At 32.9% G+C, this 25975-nt stretch overlaps 2 protein-coding genes and 2 pseudogenes across 2 annotated transcripts in view; 3 read left to right on the forward strand and 1 right to left on the reverse strand.

The window, feature by feature from the left end:
* The window catches only part of LOC125830388 (ATP-dependent Clp protease ATP-binding subunit ClpA homolog CD4B, chloroplastic), a 569404-nt gene that overhangs the window by 185669 nt on the left and 357760 nt on the right, over positions 1–25975 (forward strand). The gene's annotated exons all lie outside the window — the stretch shown is intronic.
* Positions 700–2456, forward strand: LOC125830322 (uncharacterized). The gene is made up of 3 exons (XM_049509520.1): positions 700–886; positions 1184–1283; positions 1889–2456. Exons 1-3 carry the CDS (start codon positions 700–702, stop codon positions 2454–2456), a joined length of 855 nt encoding a protein of 284 aa, XP_049365477.1.
* On the forward strand, positions 2628–3685 carry LOC125830323 (uncharacterized; annotated as a pseudogene).
* On the reverse strand, positions 4795–25509 carry LOC125830324 (uncharacterized; annotated as a pseudogene).

Consider the following 25975-nt stretch of genomic DNA (forward strand, 5'->3'; position numbering starts at 1 on the left):
GTGTTTGTATAAAGCGAGAGAAAAGTGTATATACAAAAAATACAAATACATATATTTTCATCCTATACACTTATAATTATACAAATACAAATCTTATTATACAAATTACAATGTATAAATGAATTTATACAAAATTGAACAATTTGTATAAAATTGATGTATCTAGCGAATTATACAAATCAAAAGCTCCATAGCAAACATAAAATTTGCTATGGAGCGCAATTATGCAAACTATAGTTATAACATACAAATATAATTTTTATGTTTGCTATATGTGAAAGTTACTCAAAAAAATTGTGTGTATTGTATGTATGAAGTAAAGATTAAAGGAATCCCATAGTGTAGGATATAAATTACATCCTATCCCAACTAATTTACATTTTACAAAAAATCCCTTAAAAAGGTAGGCGAATGATACATAGCTACCGTTCTGATACATTGGCACTGAAACACGGTAAAAAATTTAATGCAGCGCTAAAAAGGAAAAAAAACGTAATAATGAATTCTGTTAATTTAATTAGCTTAATTTACGCCTAACTGGTCCTAAACATTCCTTATGTTAATAGGTAATCTACTCAGAAATTTCAAATTTCAAATTTCAAAATTAAATCTTCTACATTCAAGAACAATTTGTGAACATCCATCGATTTAGAAAAAGCTAGAAATACGAATAAAACTCTGATTTTTTGCTGATACAAGATGAATATATCAATTTTACTGAGGCATTCAGGAATTTGGGTCAGCGAAGTGAAATATGAAAGTTACAAAAGTGACGAAATCGTTATTGGACAATCAATATCGTTTTTGAATCTCAAAGCAGCAATTTCAGCCGAGTTGGATATCGATGTATCAAGGAAAAACATTGAAATTAGTTACATAGTAGAAGGTAACTCGTCTCCGATGAAAATTAAGAATGACATGGGTGTTAAACTTTATTTAGAAGTGAAAAAAAGTGAGCCAGGATTTGCAATGTATCCATTATGCATTGACACAAATGAAAAGATTGGCAGTGATGTACATAATTTTGATGGAACATGCGGAGAAATTACGTGTGTAGAAGGCACAACACATGATACAAAAGCTCTTGCGGTGGTTGAATCAAGAATTTGTGATTCGTATTACATTCCAGAATTGGAAGTTACAAATTACATAATTAATTCAAATAGTATAGAGGTGAAGACAGGTCAATTATATAAGGATAAAGCAACACTCGTCGATGTGATGGCGAAATATAAGATAAAGAACAACTTCAATTGCAAAGTAAAGAGATCTGATAGACAAAGGTATGTGAGTATTTGATTTGTTTTGTGAAGAACTGTGTTTGGATTCTTTAGATCTATAAATGGTGATACCATTATTTTGTTTTAATGTATGATACATTATTAATTAGAAAGTCATTGATTTTGATTTTTTGTTTAGTTCGTTGAATATGATTTGGGGTAGATTGATAATGATACACTATTTGTTGATACATTAAGTTAATATTGTTGATACGTTCAGATTAGACTGTTTAAACATTAAAGAATTTAATCGCAATAATCATGTTGCCGATACATTCCGTCATCTTGTAATACATGATTCATTATTTATTTATTTTTTGAATGTGATAAAAAATAGTTGTGTTGGTCGTTAATATTATTGATACATTGAGTTAACACTGTTGATACGTTAAGATAATACTGTTGAAACAGTAAATAATCATGTAGCCGATACATTCCAAAAAATTGTGATACGTGATACAAAAAATACACTACATTAATCGTGTTGGTCTTTGAAAATTGTTAATACATTAATGTACATCGTTCTTTGGTTACTTTGAACATTAGTGTTTTATATATTATAACATGTAACTGCTATATGTATTAATATGATGAAGAAAATTGTACAGTTATGTGTTGGTATGCTTTTCGGATGAATGTGGCTGGACTATGAAGGCTTCCTGCAGAAAAAAATCTAATGTTTTCAAAGTTAGATACTTCAATAGTGAACATACGTTTCCAATGCGGGATAGGGTACTAACCAAAGTCCAAGCAACAATCGGGTTTGTAAGTGGTGTGACTGCTCCCAAATTGGTCAACCATAAAAGAATTCATATTCCGAAAGATATAATTGCTGATATTAGAGAATTCTATGGGGTTCAAATATCTTACCAGCAGGCATGGCGTGCTAAAGAGCGTGCACTAGAAATGATAAGGGGTAAATCATCGGCTGGATATAGACAGATGCCGAGATACATATACATGCTAAATACTGTGTATCCAAATTCTTATATAAGGATGCAGAAGACTGAGGAAGATGAATTTATGTATCTGTTCGTAGCCTTAAGACCATTGATTAGGAGGTTCGATTACTGCAGACCAATAGTTGTTGTCGATGGTGCACATCTGGGAGGAGCTTACAAAGGGACATTTGTATCGGCAAGCACACTTGATGGGGCAGGTATGTATTTTTCATAGTTGTGAGGTGTTTGTAGATGTTATGTATCAAATGAAATAATATGTGTTGCTCTGTAATTAGGTTGCATATTTCCATTGGCATATGGTGTTGTGGACACTGAAAATGATTGTTCGTGGACATGGTTCTTCGAACAATTCAAAAATGCATTTGGCAAGCGCGAAGAAATGTGTGTTGTATCAGATAGGAATGAGAGTATTATGAAGAGTGTAAGGATTGTGTTCCCAAATGTACCTCATTATGCATGCATATGGCATCTTTGGAAGAATGTCTGTGGAAACTTCAAAAGGAGCAGAAACACCCTAAGTGATCTATTTTACTCTATGGCCAAGGCATACAGAAAGGAGGATTTTGATAAATTGATGGCTAAGGTTGATAAAATTGATCACAGGGTTAAGGAGTACCTTGAGGATGAAGGGTATGAGAAGTGGTCGAGAGTTCATTCAACAGTAAATAGAGGTAGAATGATGACTTCGAACATTGCGGAATGTATCAATGGTTGTCTTGTTGAAGCACGACAATTGTCTATATTAGAATTCTTGGAAGAAGTTAGAATTCTATTTGGTTCTTGGCATTGCAAAAACAGAGAAATAGCCTCTTATACAAAGGACACATTGGGGAGAAGATTTGAGGAGGTATTGATTATAAACGCATCTAAAAATTCGAAGATGGAGGTATGTGTCATGATACATTATTTTATATTGTATGTATCTAATTCAGTGTATCATTCTGTTGTTTGAACATGATTTCTTTGAAATAATTTTATAGGTGACTTTTTTAATGTACGCAGGTTGTTCCATCATCTGAATTTATTTTCTCGGTTTATGAAGCTGGAAGAAGATACATTGTTTGTCTTGAGCGGAAAGTATGCTCTTGTGGAAGATTTCAACTAGATGAGATACCTTGCGCACATGCAATCACTGTTTTAAAGGAAAAGAATGTTAAAGATATGCATCCATATTGCTCTGATTACTACAAGCCTGATGCATTAGCAAAAACATATGAGATTCCAATGGTTCCAATGCCAGATAAGGAAGATTGGTCAGCTCCTGAGGATGTGGTAGCTGAAACTGTGTATCCACCTAGATACAGACGATTAGCTGGATGACCAAGAAAAAAAAGAAAAAAGAATGCGGATGAAAAGATTACAGTGAACACAAATTGTTGTGGACAATGTGGACAAGAAGGTCACAACAGAAGAACTTGTACTTTCTTTCCAAAAGAAAAGTGAAATCATTATAATGTTTATATGACATTATACAGAAGGATGCCCTGTATGATATATTATTAATGGTACCTTTTTTATAACCACTTTGATTGACTGCAAAATTAGCACATACTATTTATAATGATATATATTATGATACATAAATAAAAACACTAAATCACACTACACAACAAGTAATGATACATAATAAAAACAAGTTGATACATATAAAAACACATATTACCAGACTTCAACAGAGTCGTATTACAAAATTTGATACATTATACAGAAGGATGCCCTGTCTGATACATCAACGAATTTTTTTGTTAAATTTGACAAATCTATTTTTCATATTGGGTTCGTCATGTATCATTTTTTTCGATACACATATAAAACAAAGGTTTTATAATTTTTGACTAAATCTCAAATCAGTACATATCAAACTAAGATAGTGTTTTTGAATGTATCATGATTTAACCCAATAAACAATATACAACATCAAATTAATGTATCATTCAATTTCAGTATAAGATATCAAACGCAATACAAATCAGAAACAAGCTAATGTATCATATTCATTAAATAATAAATAATTTCAGTAATGTATCATATACATCAAATTATATAACGCTTGTTGTATCATATATGTTAATTGGTTACTGTATCATTTACATTAAAACATACACAACCTATATGTTAGCAATAAGCTATTAAACGTGTATCATATACTATATATATTATGATACATACTTAAACAATTAAGTTTGTAAACAATTTATTTAACACAATAATTATGAATCATGTATCATATACTATATATATTATGTTGCACTTATAATATTAATTATAAATAATGAATCATATAAGTTAAAGTTTCAAAAATCTATTTATTAGTAATATGTTATTATATCTGATTACTTATAAGATACATAATAACAATACAACATGTATCATATACAATATATGATATATACTGCACTTTTTCTTATGTAATGCAAAACATTGTCTCCAATTTAACTTTTTATAGGCAAAGTATGTTGGTCGATAAAGTATCAAAACAGACTAAAACATGACTGAAATTGTCAAAAAGATTAAAAAAAATAAAACATTGTCTATACATAGATACTTAATTACTACACTATATGAACCAAATCTTCTTCTAGTGGTGGTGTGACTACACTCTTAGGTTTTGGTGGATCATCATTCTCACTAAGGTATGCACCCTTAGCCTTCTCGCTGCCATAACTCCGCAACAATGCTCCATATCTTTTGCGTAGGTATTCAGGAAGAAAATCAACATATGATGGTTCGATTTGGTCACTCAGATACTCCGCAAATGTAGCAACATATAACCCACAGTCTCTACAAAAATGCAGAATATCAGGTATAAACTTAAATAATACATGATTCAAAAACAATAAAAGCACAATACTTACAGGCTATCACTCTTTTGTTGCATAATGTCTTTAGCAAATTCAACCATGAAAGGAACTTGTGCCTCCAAAAGTGAACCAGAATTATTGTCCTTGTACGCATCACAATCAACAAAGTTAGTTCGCTCAGTTTTTGCAAAGAATCCACTGTCCATAAGGTAAGAAGGAAGCATTTTAGACAACATTTTTATCTCGTGCGGAATTGATCTTTTCCTTGAGCCTAATGAAGAGTCATACACCCTTATCACCCTATTTTTCAATTCAACAACAGCCAGCACCCAATGAAATTGTCCACCACAATTAACCGGGATGTAAACATCGTCTACAAGATGCCATGGTAAAGCAACTGGGATTTCAAAACCTTTGATGATGTTAATGATTGACCCCTCATATACAGATACAGCTGAAGCGCGATCAATGTGTTCTTGGGTACTAATAAGATCATCATCATTAGCCAAGTAATACCTTTCATAGGTATTTTTGATGTGTGAGATGAACAAGCAGTTGGCTGTTGTGTATCTGTATTGATCCGTGCTGCGGGGTTTTGATTTTTTACGGAGGTAGTAAAAAACAACATCGATGTACTATAAAAAACATGATAAACGAAATTAGAAACTTGTAAAAAAAGGTCCATGATAGAATTGATACATTAAATGATTTTTTGTATCATGTTGTTCTATACCAAAGTATCCGATACATGCTTAAATTGTTTCATTAAGAACTTTACCTGATCAGTCCAACATTTGTTTGGCAGTGACATGGCATAGAACCAGTTCTTGTTAATTGGAAATGCAACAACAAAATCCATCATCTCAAATTCAAAAGAAGAGGCTTTTGATCTGTATTTATCCTCTGATGGTTTCCTGTGATAATATTTGTATTATCAATTGGTTACATCAAAATAAGTTAATCCAAGCATTTACAAAATATATGTATAAAACTTACTTATTGGCATGATTTTTGAGAAGCCCCTTGGTTAACCACTGCATATACTTATCAATTAGTTTAGACGAAGGTTGATATGTAATCCCACATCCTTCAAATGGGAAATACAGACGAACATCGTCATCCAATTTCTATTTTCCCTTCTCACTTGACCTAAAAGAAGTCACATATGGAGATTGAATAATTCTTGAAGGCATCCTGTTTCTAGGCGCAGGAGTCTTTGAATGACTTCTAACAACAATCTCGGTGGTTGGAATATCAGTGGGTAATTGACTATCAGACAACAAATCATGACTGCCAGATAAATCCTGTGGGTTGTAAACACACAATGATTTAGCATGAATAGGAACTTTTCCTAGATCGGATACAAGGGCATCTATTGCTGCTTGAGTTGAGGGCGATATTGTTGTTGATGTGGAAGAATCCTGTATAATATGATATTATAATTTTTTTATTATCATTGCATATAATGAATAATAGTGTCATGATGCATAATTGATTAATTTACCGATGTATCAACTGTTATTTTATAGGGCACAAAATGACGGATGTTGTGTTAAACTGTGTCAGCACCATCTTCATCCATGTTTACTTCATTTAAATCTTGTGGGGCTTGATGTGCTTCATCATCCTAAATTAAGCATGTTGTATGTATCAGTTATATAAAAAGAGAGAGGATAATGTATCAAAGAAAATTGCAATGTTTAAAGTTTTGATCATACTGATACCTTCTTAGGATCATTTAATTCAGTATCAACATGAGTACTTTCATATGTAGGCTGGAGCTCTGAAACACGCCTAATTTGTTGTTGGTTACTGATAGTATGATCAATCTATATTTGAATTTTTAATAATAAAAAAAGTGTTAACATAATTGTTACTGATACATCATTTAACATAAGTGATGAATATAAAGTTGAAATATATAACTGATTAATGAGATAGAGCATTCGGTGAATCACCTTAACTATATATATGATCTATATGTGCTGATACATATGATTTTGATTCTTAATACATACTTAATGTATGAGGTAAAACGACAATTATAAACAATATATCAGATACATACCTCTGCATTGACATTAACTTGATGTCCACCCTCATTAACAGATACACCAACCTCAAAATCAGCTACACCAACTGCATCATCAAGATCAGTCGGTATATGCGAAGATGGTTGTTTATTGCTTGATTGAGGATCAACTTTGTTGTTTTCCTTGTGTCGAGATAGCATCAACTGTGAGTGGTTTTCCTTTATCAAGATTACAAGTTCCTTAAATTTCTTGTCAACCTATCAAAAAATTATAAAAAAAACTACAATTAGAGTCAATATAAAGAAAAAATAATAAAATCGAAACAATTACTTACGTAATTCTTCAAATGATCTTTCAGTTCTTCAATATCTGGAATTACATAGTTGACTTTTTGAGCATCTGCAAAACCGTGTACATTAGCAGCCGGTGTCGGAGGACCATCCGGAATAGAAAATGGTTGATTTAATGACACATTGAACTGATCTGGCTGACTGGGTTCTGACACCTTTGTTTTAGGTGTATCCACTTTCTTTCTTCTTTTTGGTGGTGGTGGAGACAATGTATCAGACACTCTAGATGATCTCCTTAACAACTGTTCGGGAGGTCTTGTGGAGAAATCATCGAAATCAGCAATGTCATTCGGTTGAACTATCTTGGGATTGACAGATGTTGTGGTGGGTGAAGAAGGAGGATCATGCTCATCTTCAGGTAAATCAAAAGCTGCAAGTTCCTCCGGTGTTGGCACAATGTTTGAACATGCATTCTGGAAAAATAATTTTTTTGAATATTAAGAGATAAAATTATGTATCCTAACACAGAAAAAAATGATTTTAAAAAGACAAACTTGCAACATTACAACTATATACTTAATTATATATGAAATTGTAACGACCCGAGAGCACCCCCTAGTCGTAACATGGCGTACTCGACCTCTCAGAGGTCTTATACAAGCCCTTAGCATATCATGAACATTTAAGCATATGAAAATAGCGGAAAATTTAAAAAATTTCTTTACAATCGAAGTCTTCATAAAATAAGAGAGAGTCTATGACACTATGTCTCAAATCATCTATAACATTTAGAATACCAACTCTTTCATAACAGCTTAGGGACACGACCCTAACATAATAATTACTGGGGATATGTCCCTTACACAAGTCTAAAGACATAAAACATAGAGACATAATGACATAAGAGTACGAGGTAGGTTCATCCTCGAAACTATGAGGACTCCCCAAGTCTTCATTCCCAAGCTCCTTAGAAACCTAACTTCCAAGCATAAGACATCACATCACCAAACCCTACACTTTATAAAAATGTAGAAGAAATATGGGTTAGTACAACACACGTACTAAGTATGGAAGCCATGCAAGTAAAACCATTAAAACATGAATAAAAGGGACATTTAGTTGAAACCATGCTTTATGCACTTTTGAACATCTTCTTGAAAGAGTTGAAGAATCATAAGTCATAAACAACTCACATGTAGTTCATCAAAGCACAAGGGTAATAAACATCACCATAGGCATAGTCTCTAATCATAGTCATAGTGCACATATCACTCATTACAAGACATAATACTCATGCATAGTTGAAACGACCCCAAAATGCCCGAAAATGTGCTTCGGAAACACCTATAATTGTAATTTCCATATATCTCAAAATCCGTGCATGATTTCGGAAATTCGACTTCATATTCTTATTCAGGGGGTCAAATTGAGTAGGAAATGGGTCTAACCCGAATTTTAGAACAATTGTATCAAAATTCGAAAATCGCAAAAAATGCAATTTTTAGGGTCAACTTTAAAGGGGCATATCTCTTAGCACACAAGAAACTGGAAGGGCCACCACTATTAAATTAAAGCCCTTTGAGTTAGCTTTCCAACGCACCTAGTTTCACCTCATTCCAAGTTAGGATGAGGGAGTTATGACCATTTTCGTAAAACCTGTCTCGGCAGAATTGCAAATTCCAGTGAGCAAAGTTACTGTAGCGGCTGGAGACGTTTTTCTTTTATAAAAAGAGGATATGTCTCATACTTAGTTATAAATTTTTCTAGCTCCAAAACACTCAAAAACACTCTTTAAGCCCTCTCCAAAATTCCACCAAGATCTTCAACCAAATTCAAAGATCTCAAGCTCTAATTCCGGATTCAAGACTCAATCTCAAGCTTCAATTCTCCATTCCAATCTTCATCAAGGATTCTCCAAAGTTGAGGTATGTGGGTTGATTGTGGAAACCTTCCTTTCCACAAGTCCAACCATTTATCCTCTATTTTACTTCAAGTTTATGGGTCCTTATGATCATTTATGAAATCTTGAATTATGGAATTACTACTACACATTCTATTATGGTCTATTTTTGCATATTATCATGAAATGGAATTATTATGTGATGTTTATGGTTTTCATTCTTCCATGATCAAATTATGAAGGTTGATATATATATGTATGTTGTTGGTGGGCTGATTTATATGTATTTCGGAATTGGTTGGACTTAGTACTCTTGAAAGACATAATTTTATCTACATGAACAATAGCCCACCATGTGTTTGATAAAATGCCATTTATAGAATTCTTAGGAAATGGAAGGTCCAATGTACATCCTAGGAGTCGGATGATTATATAATTATTGAAATGATGATGAAAGGGATACATGTATATGATTTCTCTATATAGTGTTGTGAGTCGACCAAGCCTAGTACGGGGGGTAGTAGGCCCGTATAACCGTATCGAGGGGTTGGTACCTTGGTTGCCTAGTACGGGGGGTAGTAGGCCCGTATAACCATATCGAGGGGTTTGTACCTTGGTCCATAGCTCGGGGGGTGGTAGGCCCGGGTAACCACATTGAGGGGTTTGTACCTCTTTCGCCTCTCCAAGGGGGTGGTAGGCCTTGGAAATACTATATTGATGGTCACTCGCCACACATGTACTACGTCCCATTAAATATGATTTTTGTGTAAGCGTCATTATATATATCATTTCATTAATGTGCTATCTATCGGGTATGATTATGCATTTTTCCTATGATGTCCATCTATTGTAGCATTGCATTGCATCCCATATACTTAGTACATTCAAACGTACTAATGCATACTCTATGCCTACATGATGTCACCATGTAGGGACCGGAGCACCGCTTGACCATCCTCCTCCGCGTGGCTAATACGATTTTCTATCGAGGTTATTGGTGAGTCCTCCATTCCGGGGACGTTGCTTATGATCTTTTGCTATGTATAAGACTTTTCTTTTTTTTGTTATGTATTGACTATGAGGGTGAGCCCGGTAGTTTGTCTTGGCCCCCCGCTAAGTACTTATGTTTAGAGGCGGTGTTGGACAAGTTGTGTATTATGCTTGAACTTGACTCATCTATGGTATTTATGTATCATTTCTTCTTCTTTTTCTTGCTCCCTTAGTCCCGATTTCCCCCTTGATTATGCTTATCGCTTATGGTCATTTTAATTGCTTCCGCGACCAAGGATGTGTAATGATACGCTATGAGGCTTGTTTGGGGTTCCTTCGGGTTCCCCATTCGCCGGTCACGTCTAGGCCCTAGGCTTGGGTCGTGACAATAGTCAACATCAAAGTCATTGCATCATAATAGAATAATCACATAAGTAACCCTAGGTTCTACTTGTGCAATGCATAGGTAGGGTCCATAGTCCTACGTACACTAAGTATTACCTTTGGATCACCATGCTATACTTATCATACATTAGTCTTATCCATAGGTCATATACATAGTAAGGTGACATTCACAAACATTAGTTCATATCAAGAAAAGTCAATCATTAAAATAATACAATTAAAGCATGCATTATTCATAATCTTCATAATAAGATAGAACAACACCATTAAGTCATAGTCATACAACATGTTGATATCATACATCTTAGTCATAATTCAAATAGTCCATATCATAGGTAAACCATCTTCATAATGATCATACATAACATAGCTTCAATATACATAAGTCATAATCATCATAATCATAAGAGAACACTACTACAACCATCCCTTAGGATCCCACAAGTGCAATGTGCAAGAGAAGTCCATACCCTCCCTTACACTATGTAGAAACCCTTAAGAAAGCCCTAGTAAGAGTTCACACCTTTCATACCTTCATTTACTTTTAGATTAGAGAAATATTTCAATAACCGACATAGACCATGAGAGCTACATGAAATCCGGTGTTCTACTCCCACACCGAAAAGAGAGGGTTAACACTTGCCTAAGGTGTAACCATTCATACATAGCTATCTAGGTGGATCCACTAAGCTAGAGTCCTATGTGGGCACATAGTTAAGGGTCAAGGAGATTGCTTCTAGAAATCCTAACTTACTAAACGTGGGGGTTTCCATCTCATGAGACAACACATACCGTGGGTAATCCGGACTTGCTAAACATGAGGAAACCCATGTGGGGAGCCGGACTTACTAAACGTGAGACCCCCATCTCATTTACATTCCCTTTCGGTGCTAAGCATCTAATTCCCTTTTATAATCATCTTTAGTCATCACATAAGTTCACATTAGCCTTTACTAGACTCTTATGTAGACATCTTACCATAATAGCTCATACGAGTTCATAAGTGAGTAACAATCCTTTCACCTTAGAAACACTTAGCAAGTGAGTAAACCTTTCACTTTACATTACATTATAATCATGAGAACTACCTTTCAATCATATAACAATCATACCATAACATACATACATACTTCATAGCTAATTCAAGTGTAGAGGGTTAAGGATGAGGAAACTAGGTCATCAACACCACAACAACACATTAGGTATAGCATCATTACAATCTAAGTAAATCACCTTTCATCAAGAACCTTCATCATGTGAGAATGACCTTTCACATTATCATACCATGCATAACATAGACTAGTTTAGAGTACAATTGAGGAAACCTTTCAAGAGACTCACATTCATTACATTAGTCAATAGCTTCATTCATTCATGTGTGTGTACATATGTGAGAAAGCCATTCACATTAAACACCTTTACTCATAGCATGTTCATATTGTGTTAATAAGAATTACCTTCAATTCAACATAACAACAATAATACCAACATCTCACAACATTCATACTTGCATTGCATCTCATCATAACATGCTCAATTACCAACTAGGGTTAGAGGGAAGAGGGAACCATCATCCAACTTTATCATACATGAATTAAGCAAGCACATTCAACAATACATAAAGAATCACATTGATATCATCTCCTCATAGCCTCGAAGGCCCCATTCAAGACTTAACCCTAATTCCATAGTAATCATACATAATTTAGGGTAATATCATCATACAAACATGAATTACATAAAATTACATTCAATTCATAGCCTTCAATTAATATCTAACACAAACTAGGGTTAGAATTAGAGGAAGAAGGGGAAATCATGGGTCTTGTGGGGAATTGTTAAAAAACCATAAGTGTTACATGAATTCATCCACAAACATTCATATATAATCATAAATAACCATTATATATTAAGGGAATCGACTTTAGAAAGAGACCCACGAAATTGGATTGAAATCTACAATTTGGGGGATTTTGAAAACCATCTTTGCAAGGACCTCTTGGGGAAAGGGATCCCAAGAGTGAAGAGCAACCATACCTTAGTTAAACCCTATGAATTTCGTGTGAAACCTCCCATCTACAAGCCCTTTCTAAGCTCCTTCCAAGTTCTTCAATGGAGTCTTGAGTTGAGAGAGTTTTGAGAGAGAATTTTGGGAGGGAAAAGAATTGGGTTATATTTTGGGGTCTTTACTTGTGGTGAATTAATGGATTAGTTTAGGGTCCTATAAGCTTATATAGTCCATTAATTAACCACCTAACCGACCTCCCTTAACCCCTACTTAATAACTAATTAAAACATTAACCCCCTTCTTAACTAAAAACTTCATAAAACTGGCAGCATCTACGCCCTCCACCTACGGACCGTAGGTGGAGTCACAGACCGTCGTTTGGCCTTCGTAGTTCTGACAGTGCTTCACTATTTCGGGAATAACTTTTTACTCCAAGATTGGAATAGGGCAAACTCGGTGGCGTTGGAAAGAGAACTCATAGAACTTTCATTGGATAGGTAGTGGACCACCTAATTCATTTTGAGCTATGAGATATGACCATCTAAAGTTGACCCTCACTCCTAACTTAAAACTAAAAACTCTTTTTAGGGGACTGTTTTGAGGGTCTTGGTTCTAAATGAATTCATGACTTAGCTTAAGGTCTTGCTAGCTTATAAAGGTGAGTAATCAACTAGCTAAACAACCCCTTAAGCCCTTAGTCAATTAACTAACTTAATCCCTAATCACCAACTTAAGACTAGAAGGCTGGAAATTGGGAGCACCTACGGCCACCTACATACGGACCGTAAGTGGAGTTACAATCCGTGCTGTGCTCTCGTCATTTGGTTCAGAGAGGGGGATTGGGGAGTTCTTGTTGGGGAGACTAAGTCTCAACCCACGAGACCTACCTACGGGGCGTAGGTCAAGTGACGGCTCGTCACTGCCCTTCGTAGGTCAAACTATTTTTTGACAGCTTTTGGCCAAAGGTTGGGTCCTCCTCAAGGACCCCTTGGGTGGTCCTTGGGGGGGTCGTACCTGGTCGTTTGAACCCTAAACATGTCCATCTATGAATAATAGTCACTCCTATGGGTTTTAGACCTCAAACAACACACCAAACACCACGACAAGACACTAGCACCAAAGACTAGTTTCCAGACGTCATGGTCGTTTCTTGTCGTTTGACCTCTAAAGTCACCAAACTAACTTCACTAGCCATTTTTCATCATTTAAACATGTTTCCAACCATAAACTAACATGTGAGGCTCTAGGTCAACATAATAGATTCAGTCAAGCCTTAGCTAGGTCTTACTAGTTTCGTACGGGGCGTTACAGAAATGTAATATAAAATGGGATTCAATGTTACCTCTTGAAAAATGCTAGTCATAAGCATTTCAAACTTTGGCTTTAAAGCCACAATCCTCCAATTGCAAATTCTAGGAATGACATTCCGTTCTTTGACAACAATTTCAGGATTTAATTGGGATGCAAATTCTTATGTCCATACGTTAAGTGCATAAGACATTCCATATAACCGATACAACTGTTTGCTAAGATTGAAATCCTGTCGGAGTGAATCCATGAGTTTTGTGAATGCAATCTGTCCCCAAGGATATACTTGATATCTACCATCTTCAACCATTAAGAATTCGTTAACATATATTGAAGAATCACCAGTTTGAGCCAAAATGAATGTATGGAGAAAGTACAGGATAGCCATCTGGAGTGCATCCTGATTATTCTCCCAGTTGCCCATCAAAAATCGTTGGACTAGATGATTCTTGCTTACACTTTTAACTGCACCAGGAAAATATTTTTGGAATAGCCTACATGGAGTTGATTCTGGGTATTCAAAGTCTTTAGTATTGCCTTTACATTTAAGACCAGTTATTATTGCAAATTCTTTGATACCAAATTTCAAGATACCCCCGTTTGCATGCCTAATATGCAACACCTTTGAGTTGCCTTGTTCCAATTCTAACAACAACAAACATTTACTGATTTGGCCTTGAAAATTACATTTAGGAATGTCTAAATAGGGTCCAAAAATTGTAGCTCTAAACAGTTCAATTACATCATTCCCTATAGACTTCTGGAACTCCTCCAAAAAATTTGTGTTAAAAGGGACACCAAACCTTATGGCATGTGTTGGTACCTTTTTTATAACATATTTGATTGACTGCAAAATGAAAAAGAAAATTATACTAAATAAAACACACCTGCAGTGCCTAGTAATGATACATAATAAAAACAAATTGATACATAGAAAAATATATGCTACCAGACTTTAAAAGAATCGTATTATAAAAGTTGATACATTATACAGAAGGATGCCCTGTATGATATATTATTAATGGTACCTTTTTTATAACATATTTGATGGACTGCAAAATTAGCACATACTATTTATAATGATATATTATGATACATAAATAAAAACACTAAATGACACTACACAACAAGTAATGATACATAATAAAAACAAGTTGATACATATAAAAACACATGTTACCAGACTTCAACAGAGTCGTATTATAAAATTTGATACATTATACAGAAGGATGCCCTGTCTGATACATCAACGACTTTTTTGTTAAATTTGATAAACATATCTTTTTCATATTAGGGTTTGTCATGTATCATTTTTTCCGATACACATATAAAACAAAGGTTTTATAATTTTTGACTAAATCTCAAATCAATATATATCAAACTAAGATAGTGTTTTTGAATGTATCATGATTTAACCCAATAAACAATATAAAACATCAAATTAATGTATCATTCAATTTCAGTCTAAGATATCAAACGCAATACAAATCACAAACAAGTTTAATAAAGATTAAAAACACATACTCTAGGCAATGCAGGTCTGGAAATAGCGGGTGCTACTTTTCTTCCCCTTTTTTGGGGGGTTTTTGCAACCTTTGGTTTAGACGATTTTGGCACATCTTTGGTCTACTGATTCACCAAGTTTAATGGGTCATGCAAACTTTTTGATCTAATTTCTGCCCAATTTTCATCATCAGAGTTGTATATTGTTCGATTAGTATTAGAAAGATTTGATGTAGGATCAGGATCCATATATATCAAGAAGAAAAAATCGAAACAAAATAAAAATTGAAGGAAGAAGATGAACGCTACAATGGCAGACTTTGGGAAAGAAGACGGAGAAGACGAAGTTTAGAAAATGGTTGGATTGAGAAAGAAAATTTTTGAAAATCAATTTGGGATAATGATCTTTAATTGAAAAGATATTGGAGTGAATTTAGGGAGAAAAAAAAGGAGTGACATAGGGTGTGGTGAAACGTAGGAGGTAAAAAATAATGATGTATCTGGCAGATTTGATATTTAAGTGAAATAAGGGATTTAAGTAATTTTTTAAAAAGAAGGGAAAAATAGTTAATAAGGAACTTAAAGTTGTGTATTTAAGTTATTTTTCCATGTATGAATTGGAGTGGCCTAAACTTTGGGCTCACAATTCATCCAATGGACAAATCAATTACAATTACAATTACAATTGTAGCCTATTACATTTAGCCGAATTTAGTTTAATTACCAAATTCAGCTAAAATTTAAATTGCCCTAATTATAATCATATCTAGGGGTGTTCACGGGTTGGTTTGGATCAGTTATTGGTCAAAACCAAAACCAAACCAACTTAATCGGTTTAAAAATTATCAAAACCAAACCAAACCAAATATAATATACATTTATCAGTTTGGTGATTATCGGTTTCGGTTTGGTTTGGTTCGGTTATTCGGTTATTAACCATACACAAAAATAAAAGAAACAATTCATTTAAAATGTGAAAAAAGTGACAACAATCCATTCAAAACGAAAAATTGTTAGAATGACTTAAATTACTGAACTTTCGATCACTAAATTTACTATCAGTAAAGCTTTAAAATTCACTATATTGGCCTAGAAGGAAGAGACAATAACATTTTCAATCCCACAAAGAATTGTTATAGACACTCATATACATGAAATCAATAAGATAAATGTTTCATCTTGGGCATTTTTGCTTTCAATAAGTAAATTATAAAGAATTTTTAATGAAAATATGTATAAGATCTTTAAAATTGTTTATAAAAACAATATATTAAGTATGTATATTAATAAAATATATGTATATAATTCAACGGTTCGGTTCGGTTATTTCTTCAGATTTTTTCGAATAAAACCATAATCAAACCAAATACTATCAGTTTTCGAAAATCTAAAACCAAACCAAACCAAACCCAAATAAAATCGGTTTTATTTTATCGGTTTGGTTTGGTTTTTCGATTTGGATCAGTTTTTATCCAAACCGTGAACACCCCTAATCATATCATATCATATTATACTAAAAGTGGGAAGAACCTAAGTCAAAAGTTGAATTACGAAAATACCCTTTAACTATTAATTTATTTTCTTGAAATTATTTAAATTATTATTTTTTCATTTAATATTTATTTTGGGATTCAATGAAACCCTTTAACTATTAATTTATTTTCTTGAAATTATTTAAAATATTATTTTTTTCATTTAATTTTATTTTGGGATTCAATGAATTTTGACTTTTCGTATTATGGTAATTAATACTCCTATTTTCAACTAGACTTATGATTCAGTTCTCATTATTAAATTGCAAGTTATTATTAGCAAGAAAAAAACCAACTATCTTTACATCTTCCACGTTGTAATAGTGATGATTTTTCCTAATCATAGTTACTATGATTTTTTTAATACTTAAGTCATAATGATTTTCCATTACACATTTAATATATTTGAATTCTTTTACATATTTTATCCTTAGATTACAGTTTTATTTCCATATTACATTTAAATGTTATAAAATGTTTAATAAATTAAATATTAAATAGTAAATAGTAAATCATCATATTAGTATACATAAATTACCACAAACTCTTCATTATGTAAATGTATGTAACTCTCACTAATTATATTCATTATGTTTTTTACTCTCATCTCTCATCAATAATCTCAAATGGATTAATATCATATTTATGACAACTTTTTGTGTTCCTCAATGATATCCTATAAATAGTGACATTTGACACAATAATGTACAGACTAAAACCAATTGAAAAAAAAGAAGAGAAAATCTCTATTCTCTCTTCTCCTGTCTCTTTTTATTTGTTTAGTTTAACATTTATGTTTCTTGTTTGTTATTATTGTACAACTTTCTATTATTGTGTTGTTATTATTATTGAGAATTTACCATGGTTTGTTGCTTTGTATATATTAGCCTATTAGCATGTTGTATTTTAGTATCCTCATTTGAATATTGAATTTGTGTGATAGTTAGTTATTTTTACTTTATGCACTTTTAGTCAAACGCCTTCTTAGAATCTCTCGCTTCTCAATAGAATATATAAGACGGGATTATATTTTAATACAAAATGTTTGACATACTAAAAGCTTTTAAGAAAAAAGAATTTTCAAAAATCAATTTGACAAAGGGAATGTCATGTCATGCATAACTTAAATGAACGTCCTTGGTTCGAAACTTTTCCAGATTCACAGTTTCTATCTCATCTAGATTCGGCTATCCTGATTCTCAAACTATTTCAGTTGTTTGGCAAGGTGTTTGAATATCATGATCTCCTCATCATACTCTTCAAACTCATCGTCATCTACCTCATTTTGTTCATTCAACTTGTGACATGACATGATATTGACAAGTATAAAATTATTTTTACTGAAACAAAAGATAAAGATCGTTAGATAGCAGAATTAAAGTAAATGAAATAAATTTTCGCAATAGAGGAGGCGTTCGTGGGAAATAAGGAAATACAAACTTTGGCTATGACCATGAGCCATTTTACCTTTTTTTTAAAAAAAACCATCACGAGGGGAATTGAAAGTATAAAAACATCATAAAGGGTGGATCCTAAGCCTTTTTCGGACTACAACTGATAATATAAAATCTGTCTTTCTCTTCTGAGATGACTTGAAAACATTGTGAATTTATAAAATCAATTATTTCAAATCGTATTCAATTAAAGAAGCTCGATGATTAGTTTATATTGTAGAGGGTTAAAAATGGGTGTCAACAGATTGGAACTTGAGGAGCTTCTCATTCCACATTCTTATTCTCAATTGTTCCACACTACTAAAAAATTGTCAAAAAATGACGGCCAAAAGCGATGGACTGCGTCGCTTTTTTGGTCAAAATTGACGGAAAAATGACGCAGTCACCTTCGTCGCTTTTCAACCAGACGCTTTTTAAAAAGCGATGGACAACGTCGCTTTATTAAAGCGACGAACTGCATCACATTTATTAAAGCGACGGACTGCATCGCGTTTCAAAAAGCGACGGACGGCGTCGCATTTTAAAAAGTGACAGACGGCGTTGCTTTTCAAAAAGCGACGGACTGCGTCTCTTTTTTACTTTTTTAAATTTTTTTTTTTTTAACAAAAGCGAGGACTCTGTCATTTTATTTTTATTTTGATTTTTTTATTTCTAAAAGGCGACGTAGTCCGTCGCTTTTGTGGAAATTTTATTTTTGAAAATTCCATAAAAGTGACGGACTAAACCACGCTGTCCGTCGCTTTTCTGGGTTTTAAAAAAAATTAAAACCCAAAAAAGCGACAGACTAAACCACAATGTCCGTTACTTTTTCTGCAATATATTTGACAGTAGCAGCTCGCAACTTCTGCTACCCACCTGCAAATGCAATTCAATTCAACTCTACACTATTCAACCCAATCAAACACACACAATTATAAACAATCTAAACAAAACATAAAACAACAAACTTAAAATAACATTCAAAAGTATCTAAATCATAATTTAAAGACTTATAAAGTCTTTTAAAATTCGTTTCAAAATTTCAAAAAGTTCATAAATGTCCAGAGATCTAAACTAGGGAGTGAGATCTACATAATCATCCTCATCACTCTTGTTGTCGGTGTCATCGGGAGCCGAAGTAGTAGGTCGACAAGCAAGGTTCATCACTTGTTCTTTGATTTGCTGAACGGTCTCACTCATGCTTTCTTGTTCAGGTACTCTTTTCCGCTCCGACTCTGCTAGTGCCGCTGTAAGTTTAGCTATTTGATCCGACATAACAGCAATCTGAACACCGTCAAGTGCCTCGGCATGATGTGACGATCCAATACCTTCTAAGCTTGACTGAAGGCGTCTAACATCGTTGCGAGAGCCTAGACCATAGCATCTACCCTTGTGTGTCCCCCCCTACCACTTTTTCTTTCCAAATCTGAGTGGACATTTCAGGTGTCAATTGGACCGAACTATCTAGATTCTCAGCGACGTACTTATGAAAGTCATTCTGCATATTAAATATAAAAATTGACATCAATATATATATACATATCATAAATATATTCACTGTTGATATATATTATTCATATTAAATAACTTACAAAAGTTCGTTCGGCCCTTTCCTCCACCGACACATCCGGATCCGGCTCATTTTCTTTCTTCTTGACATGAGTCTTCTTGAAAACCTCTGGTTCAATGGGAGTGCATCCCAATTCTTTTTCCTATAAATAAAAACTGAATTTATTTTAACTTATTAAAACAACTTAACAATTAACTAGTTTAGTTTCGACTTAATACAACAACTAAATCCACCAACTAAACCACATTATTTAGTTTAACTTATTTAAACAACTTAACAACTTTTTAACTTGAACTAGTTTAGTTTTGACTTAATTCCAACAACTAAATCCATCAACAAAACCACATTATTTAATTTAACTTATTTAAACAACTTAACAACTTTATAACTTTAACTAGTTTAGTATTGACTTAATTCAAACAACTAAATCACATTATTTATTTTAACTTATTTAAACAACATAACAACTTTAACTAAATCCACCAATTAACTAAATCAATAGGATCAACTAGTGTTGGTACTTATGCTTAACAAATATATTATTTCTAAATTTAAAGCTAAGTGTCAACACTAGATGGACACAAATCGATCTTGCAAGAAAATCAATTTTGTCATCAATAGGATCAACTAGTGTTGGTACTTATGCTTAACAAATATATTATTTCTAAATTTAAAGCTAAGTGTCAACACTAGATGGACACAAATCGATCTTGCAAGAAAATCAATTTTGTCATCAATAGGATCCACTAGTGTTGGTACTTATGCTTAACAAACAATTGATGAACACAAAAAAATTATCACTAGAATTAAAGCTAAGTATCAATACTAGATGGACACAAACACATTATTGAAAACAATTGTACTTGAACTTTAGAAATTTAGAAGCACCAACCTTATCTCCTACTTTGATGAAAGAAGCAATATAGTCTTGTATCAACTTTTTTAGATGTTGAGCTTCCTCAGTTGCCTAGCACGAAAAGTTCTAAAATTAGTTAAATATAAACTTCAAATCCAAGAATATATATATATATTCAAGTTTTCAATTCAAGTTCATATCTAATTTCTAAACTTAATTATTTATATATTCAAGCTAATTAGTTCTAATTTCAAGTTCAAGTCTAAGTTCAACTTCAAATTCTAAGTTCCTGTTTTAAGTTCAAGTTCAAGTTCTAATTTCAAGTACAAGTTCTAAGTTCAAGTTCAAGTTCAAATTTCAAGTTCAAATTCTAAGTTCAAGTTCAAATTCTAAGTTCAAGTTCAAGTTCTAAATTCAAGTTCAACTTCTAATTTCAAGTTCAACTTCTAATTTCAAGTTCAAGTTCTAAGTTCAAGTTCAAGTTCAAGTTCAAGTTCAAGTTCAAGTTCAAGTTCTAAGTTCAAGTTCTAATTTCAAGTACAAGTTCTAAGTTCAAGTTCAAGTTCAAGTTCAAGTTCAAATTTCAAGTTCAAGTTCTAAGTTCAAGTTCAAATTCTAAGTTCAAGTTCAAGTTCTAAATTCAAGTTCAACTTCTAATTTCAAGTTCAAGTTCAAGTTCAAGTTCTAAGTTCAAGTTCTAATTTCAAGTTCAAGTTCAAGTTCAAATTCTAAGGTCAAGTTCAAGTTCTAAGTTCAAGTTCAAATTCAAAGTTCAAGTTCAATTTCTAAGTTCAAGTTCTAATTTCAAGTTCAAGTTCTAAGTTCAAGTTCAAGTTCTAAGTTCAAGTTCAAATTCAAAGTTCAAGTTCAATTTCTAAGTTCAAGTTCTAATTTCAAGTTCAAGTTCTAAGTTCAAGTTAAAGTTCAAGTTCAAGTTCTAAGTTCAAGTTCAAGTTCAAGTTCTAAGTTCAAGTTCAAGTTCAAGTTCTAAGTTCAAGTTCAAATTAAAAGTTCAAGTTCAATTTCTAAGTTCAAGTTCAAGTTCTAAGTTCAAGTTCAAGTTCTAAGTTCAAGTTCAAATTCAAAGTTCAAGTTCAATTTCTAAGTTCAAGTTCTAATTTCAAGTTCAAGTTCTAAGTTCAAGTTCAAGTTCAAGTTCTAAGTTCAAGTTCAAGTTCAAGTTCAAGTTCAAGTTCAAGTTCTAAGTTCAAGTTCAAGTTCAAGTTCTAATTTCAAGTTCAAGTTCAAGTTCAAGTTCAAATTCTAAGGTCAAGTTCAAGTTCTAAGTTCAAGTTCTAAGTTCAAGTTCAAGTTCTAATTCAAAGTTCAAGTTCAAGTTCTAAGTTCATGACATTCAAACATTCATCGTCTAAATTCATGACATTCAAACATTCATCATCTACTCATAACACTTCCATTACTAATTTCTAACTTCAAATTATTAACACTTCACTAACTAGTCCTAAGATCAAATCCAAAAAAATCCCAATTCAACCTCAAATTACATATTCTCAAGTTTAAACTAGTCCTAAAATACAAAAATGCTAATTCTTCACTAACTAACAATGCCCAATTTAAAAATGCCCATTTTTTTAAAAAAAAAACCCTAAAATAAAAATCTTCAATTATCTATACCTAACTAACAATAATCAAATCAAAGTAACAATTGAATAACACCATTACTTTCACAACTCTTCATCCTGAATCTTCTCCAACTGTTGCAATTTCAAGGTTATTTCTCTATTTTGATTTCTTAGGCCTTGGCATTGGGGCAACACCTTTGATAAGTATAGTAAAAGATGTGCTCAATAACATCAAGCAACGAAAGGACATCGAAGATGGCACTAAAGGTAGTAAAAGAAGTCCTTTTACAACCCAACAAACAAAAACAATAATATACTAACAAACAATCAATTATAATCTCTAGAATTGAAAAAAAAAAAACTAAAATGTAACCCTACCTGCTGGCTGCTACAGCAACGGCGACGGACAAGGGCAGCGACAGCGACGGCGGTGGCGGCGGTGACGGGAGCTAGGGATCGAGACCAATATATATATATATATATATATATATAGAGAGAGAGAGAGAGAGGAGAGAATAAGAGTGAAGAGAGAGAGAAAAATAAGAATATGGCAATATGTCTTTTAGATATTTAATAAAAAGCGACGGACAACATCTCTAAGTCCGTCGCTTTTTTTAAATATAGTTGACCAACATTTTGACCAAAAAGCGACGGACTAAGAGACACTGTCCATCGCTTTTTAAAATAGTTGACTAGATATTTTGACCAAAAAGCGATGGACTAAGAGATGATGTCCCTCGTTTTTTAAAAATTAATTAATAAAATAAAATAAATTAAGAATGACGGACAACGTGTTTTTTTTTTAAATTTATATTTAATTATTTTTAATAAAAAGCGACGGACGGCGTCTCTATATATATTTAATAAATAATTATTAATTATATATATATTTAGCGCAAAAATCCGCGAAAAAAAGCGACGGACTAAGAGATGCCGTCCGTCGCTTTTTGGAGCGACGCCGTCCGTCGTTTTTAAGCAGTTTTTTAGTAGTGCCACATTCTTTTTTCCATTTTTAATTAAAGAGTATTAAAGTTAAAAGGGTAAAAATGTTCAAAAAGAAACTTGTTTATAGTGTGAATATGCTATTTTTACCATTCTGACCAAGTTTTCTGTTGAAAAGGATTTTTCCTTCTCATATTAGTTGTTCATCTTAATAAAATGAAGAAAACATTAATTAAATTGTTCCTATATTGCTAGGGTTGTTCAAAATCAAACCGTAATTGATAAGCCAACCGCAAAATTGGTTTATTGGCTTATTAGTATTGGATTATCGAATTAATGGTTGGTGAATTGATTAAAAAAAATTAGTTAACGTTTTTAGTGCGGAGGCAGATTACTCAATTTTCTTATTGGGTAAACCGTTAACCCATTAAGAATTATCGTAATTACATTTTTATTGTACATATATTGTTAAGTAAATACTTATGTCATGTGCATATACCCTCAAAATTTAGACTCTCATATGTGTCACACTTTGATTTACAATTACTAAATTACCAGCTTAAGTAAGGCTAGAAAAATTATTTTGTTTGATGGGAGATTGATATATTGGTGAGTGAAATCATGTCACATGTTAAATAATCTGTAACACCTCGAAAATTAGAAGATAAGTTAGAAAAAAGAAAGTTTAGTTTTTGGTACTGATGCAGTGGTCTACGAAATCTACCTATGGACCTTAGGAAGTTCTACAGGCCGTAGGAAGGAAGTCTTAGGACCTTGTTTGAGTTTTGAAATTTTCAAGTACCAGTAAGTTTACCTACAAATAAACATAATGAATTGTAGGAGGGTATACGAGCAATAGGAAGTGCCCGTAAAAGTGATTCAAAGAATTGGTTTGAGACCTCAAGTCTACGAAAGGATTTTGACGAATTGTGATAATGTCTATGGGTCGTAGGAGGGATCTGTAGAAGTGATCTAAACTTCGTGAAATTTTGAACCTTAATTTGGACTCTACAAATGAGGTCTATGAATTGTAGAGCGGATGACGATTCGTAAAGAGGATTCGTGGAAAGTTGGATGGATTTTGGGTTTCAGTAGATGGGTATATGATTTACCAGTACTCTCCGTAGAAAGTCCTACGAACCGTAGGTCGAAGTTGTAGGGTCTTCCGAAATGTTTTAATTAAGGGTATTTTGGTCTTTTCCAACAGAACTAACCTTTGAACTACATCATTTTGGCCCTATAACTACCCCTACAACCTTTTTTACTCTTCAAAAACCCAACCCATTCCCCTCATTCACTCAAATTTTGGCCCTATAACTACCTCTATAACTTTCAAAATTTTGTATTGGAAGTTCATTGCTTTCCCAAGTGTGATTTCATTTATTTTACCAGTGAGAAGACAGTTAGAAAATGAAAAAGAAGATAGGTACCATCAAAGTACTTTATAAATCTTTTGTATATGACTTTTTAATGTTTATTTTTTGTTGGAAATTTGAGTAAAAAGTTGATTGTTAGTACTATATCGTGTTGTTGAATGACTTAATTTTTCCTTTGGATTACTAGCTAATATAATATATAGTTTTACATAGGTATGTTTATTTTTTTGTTTGGATGATATCTGATTTTCTACGCTTCTGACTACTAATCCTTGGTGACCTCCCACATGTGATCTTTGCGCTTTGTTGAAAAACAGTGGTGCTTGAAGACTATTTGCCCATATTTCATGGTCATACTTTTAATCTTCTTAATTTTTCATTTTTTCAGGGAGCTATACTTCAATACGTTGAGGGTTCAGTCTTTAAAATTCTAGGAAATTCAATCTACCTTTTTGCAAATTGTTAAAACAATAGTTTTGTAATTTCACACCATATCATGACTTACAAATTACAATGATTGATTTCAACTCCATCGTTGGCCTATGAACCGCAATGAAGGATAATTTAACAAGCTGCATCTAAGATCCAAACAATTTATTAGTTATTATTTGGGATATTTAATTTCAGTGAATATATTGGGTAAACTTTTATGCACTTATTTGGCACATTTCTACATTAATAGTATATCTTTAAAGGCCTATTTTCACTCTTTTTTTTGATGTCTTGTTTGCTGACATCACTCATATTTAACTTAGACAGGTTATAGGAATTCAAGCCCTGTATGTATCCCAGTTACTTTTGGTTCTAGAATTTTAATTAGCCAACATATATATTAAGTAGATGAATTATTGTTGGAATGTATGTGTCCACTGGCTACAATAGGAACAGGTCCTTAACACAGTTAAGATAAACAAAAGAAACTACTGAAAGTAAAGATAGCACACACAACTTTATGTGGAAACCTCTTTGCTCAAGGGAGTAAAGCCACGACCCGTCTCACAGGATTTTCAAACTGTTTTTACTAATCTTTTCAAGAAAAACTAAAACACAGTTTACAACCACATAAGAGATTAACCTCCTAATCTCTAATATGAGTAATACAACAACTACTCAAAGAGCCAAATCAATGCCTGCATTGCCCATTATACTAACCCACACTGATTAATAGAGACTTTTATCGTAAGACACAAAGTTGTCCTCAAC

The sequence above is a fragment of the Solanum verrucosum genome, unplaced genomic scaffold (genome assembly GCF_900185275.1).
Source record: "Solanum verrucosum unplaced genomic scaffold, falcon-dt-bn FXZP01000228.1, whole genome shotgun sequence".
In the NCBI taxonomy this organism is placed as follows: Eukaryota; Viridiplantae; Streptophyta; class Magnoliopsida; order Solanales; family Solanaceae; genus Solanum; species Solanum verrucosum.

What these genes read in the sequence shown, in the direction of transcription:
- LOC125830322 (XM_049509520.1), top strand. Translation starts at nt 700, where the DNA reads ATGAATATATCAATTTTACTGAGGCATTCAGGAATTTGGGTCAGCGAA. An exon ending in AATTAGTTACATAGTAGAAG is followed by an intron (nt 887 to 1,183) that starts GTAACTCGTCTC and finishes AGGTGAAGACAG; the next exon opens with GTCAATTATATAAGGATAAA. An exon ending in AAGAGATCTGATAGACAAAG is followed by an intron (nt 1,284 to 1,888) that starts GTATGTGAGTAT and finishes AAAATTGTACAG; the next exon opens with TTATGTGTTGGTATGCTTTT.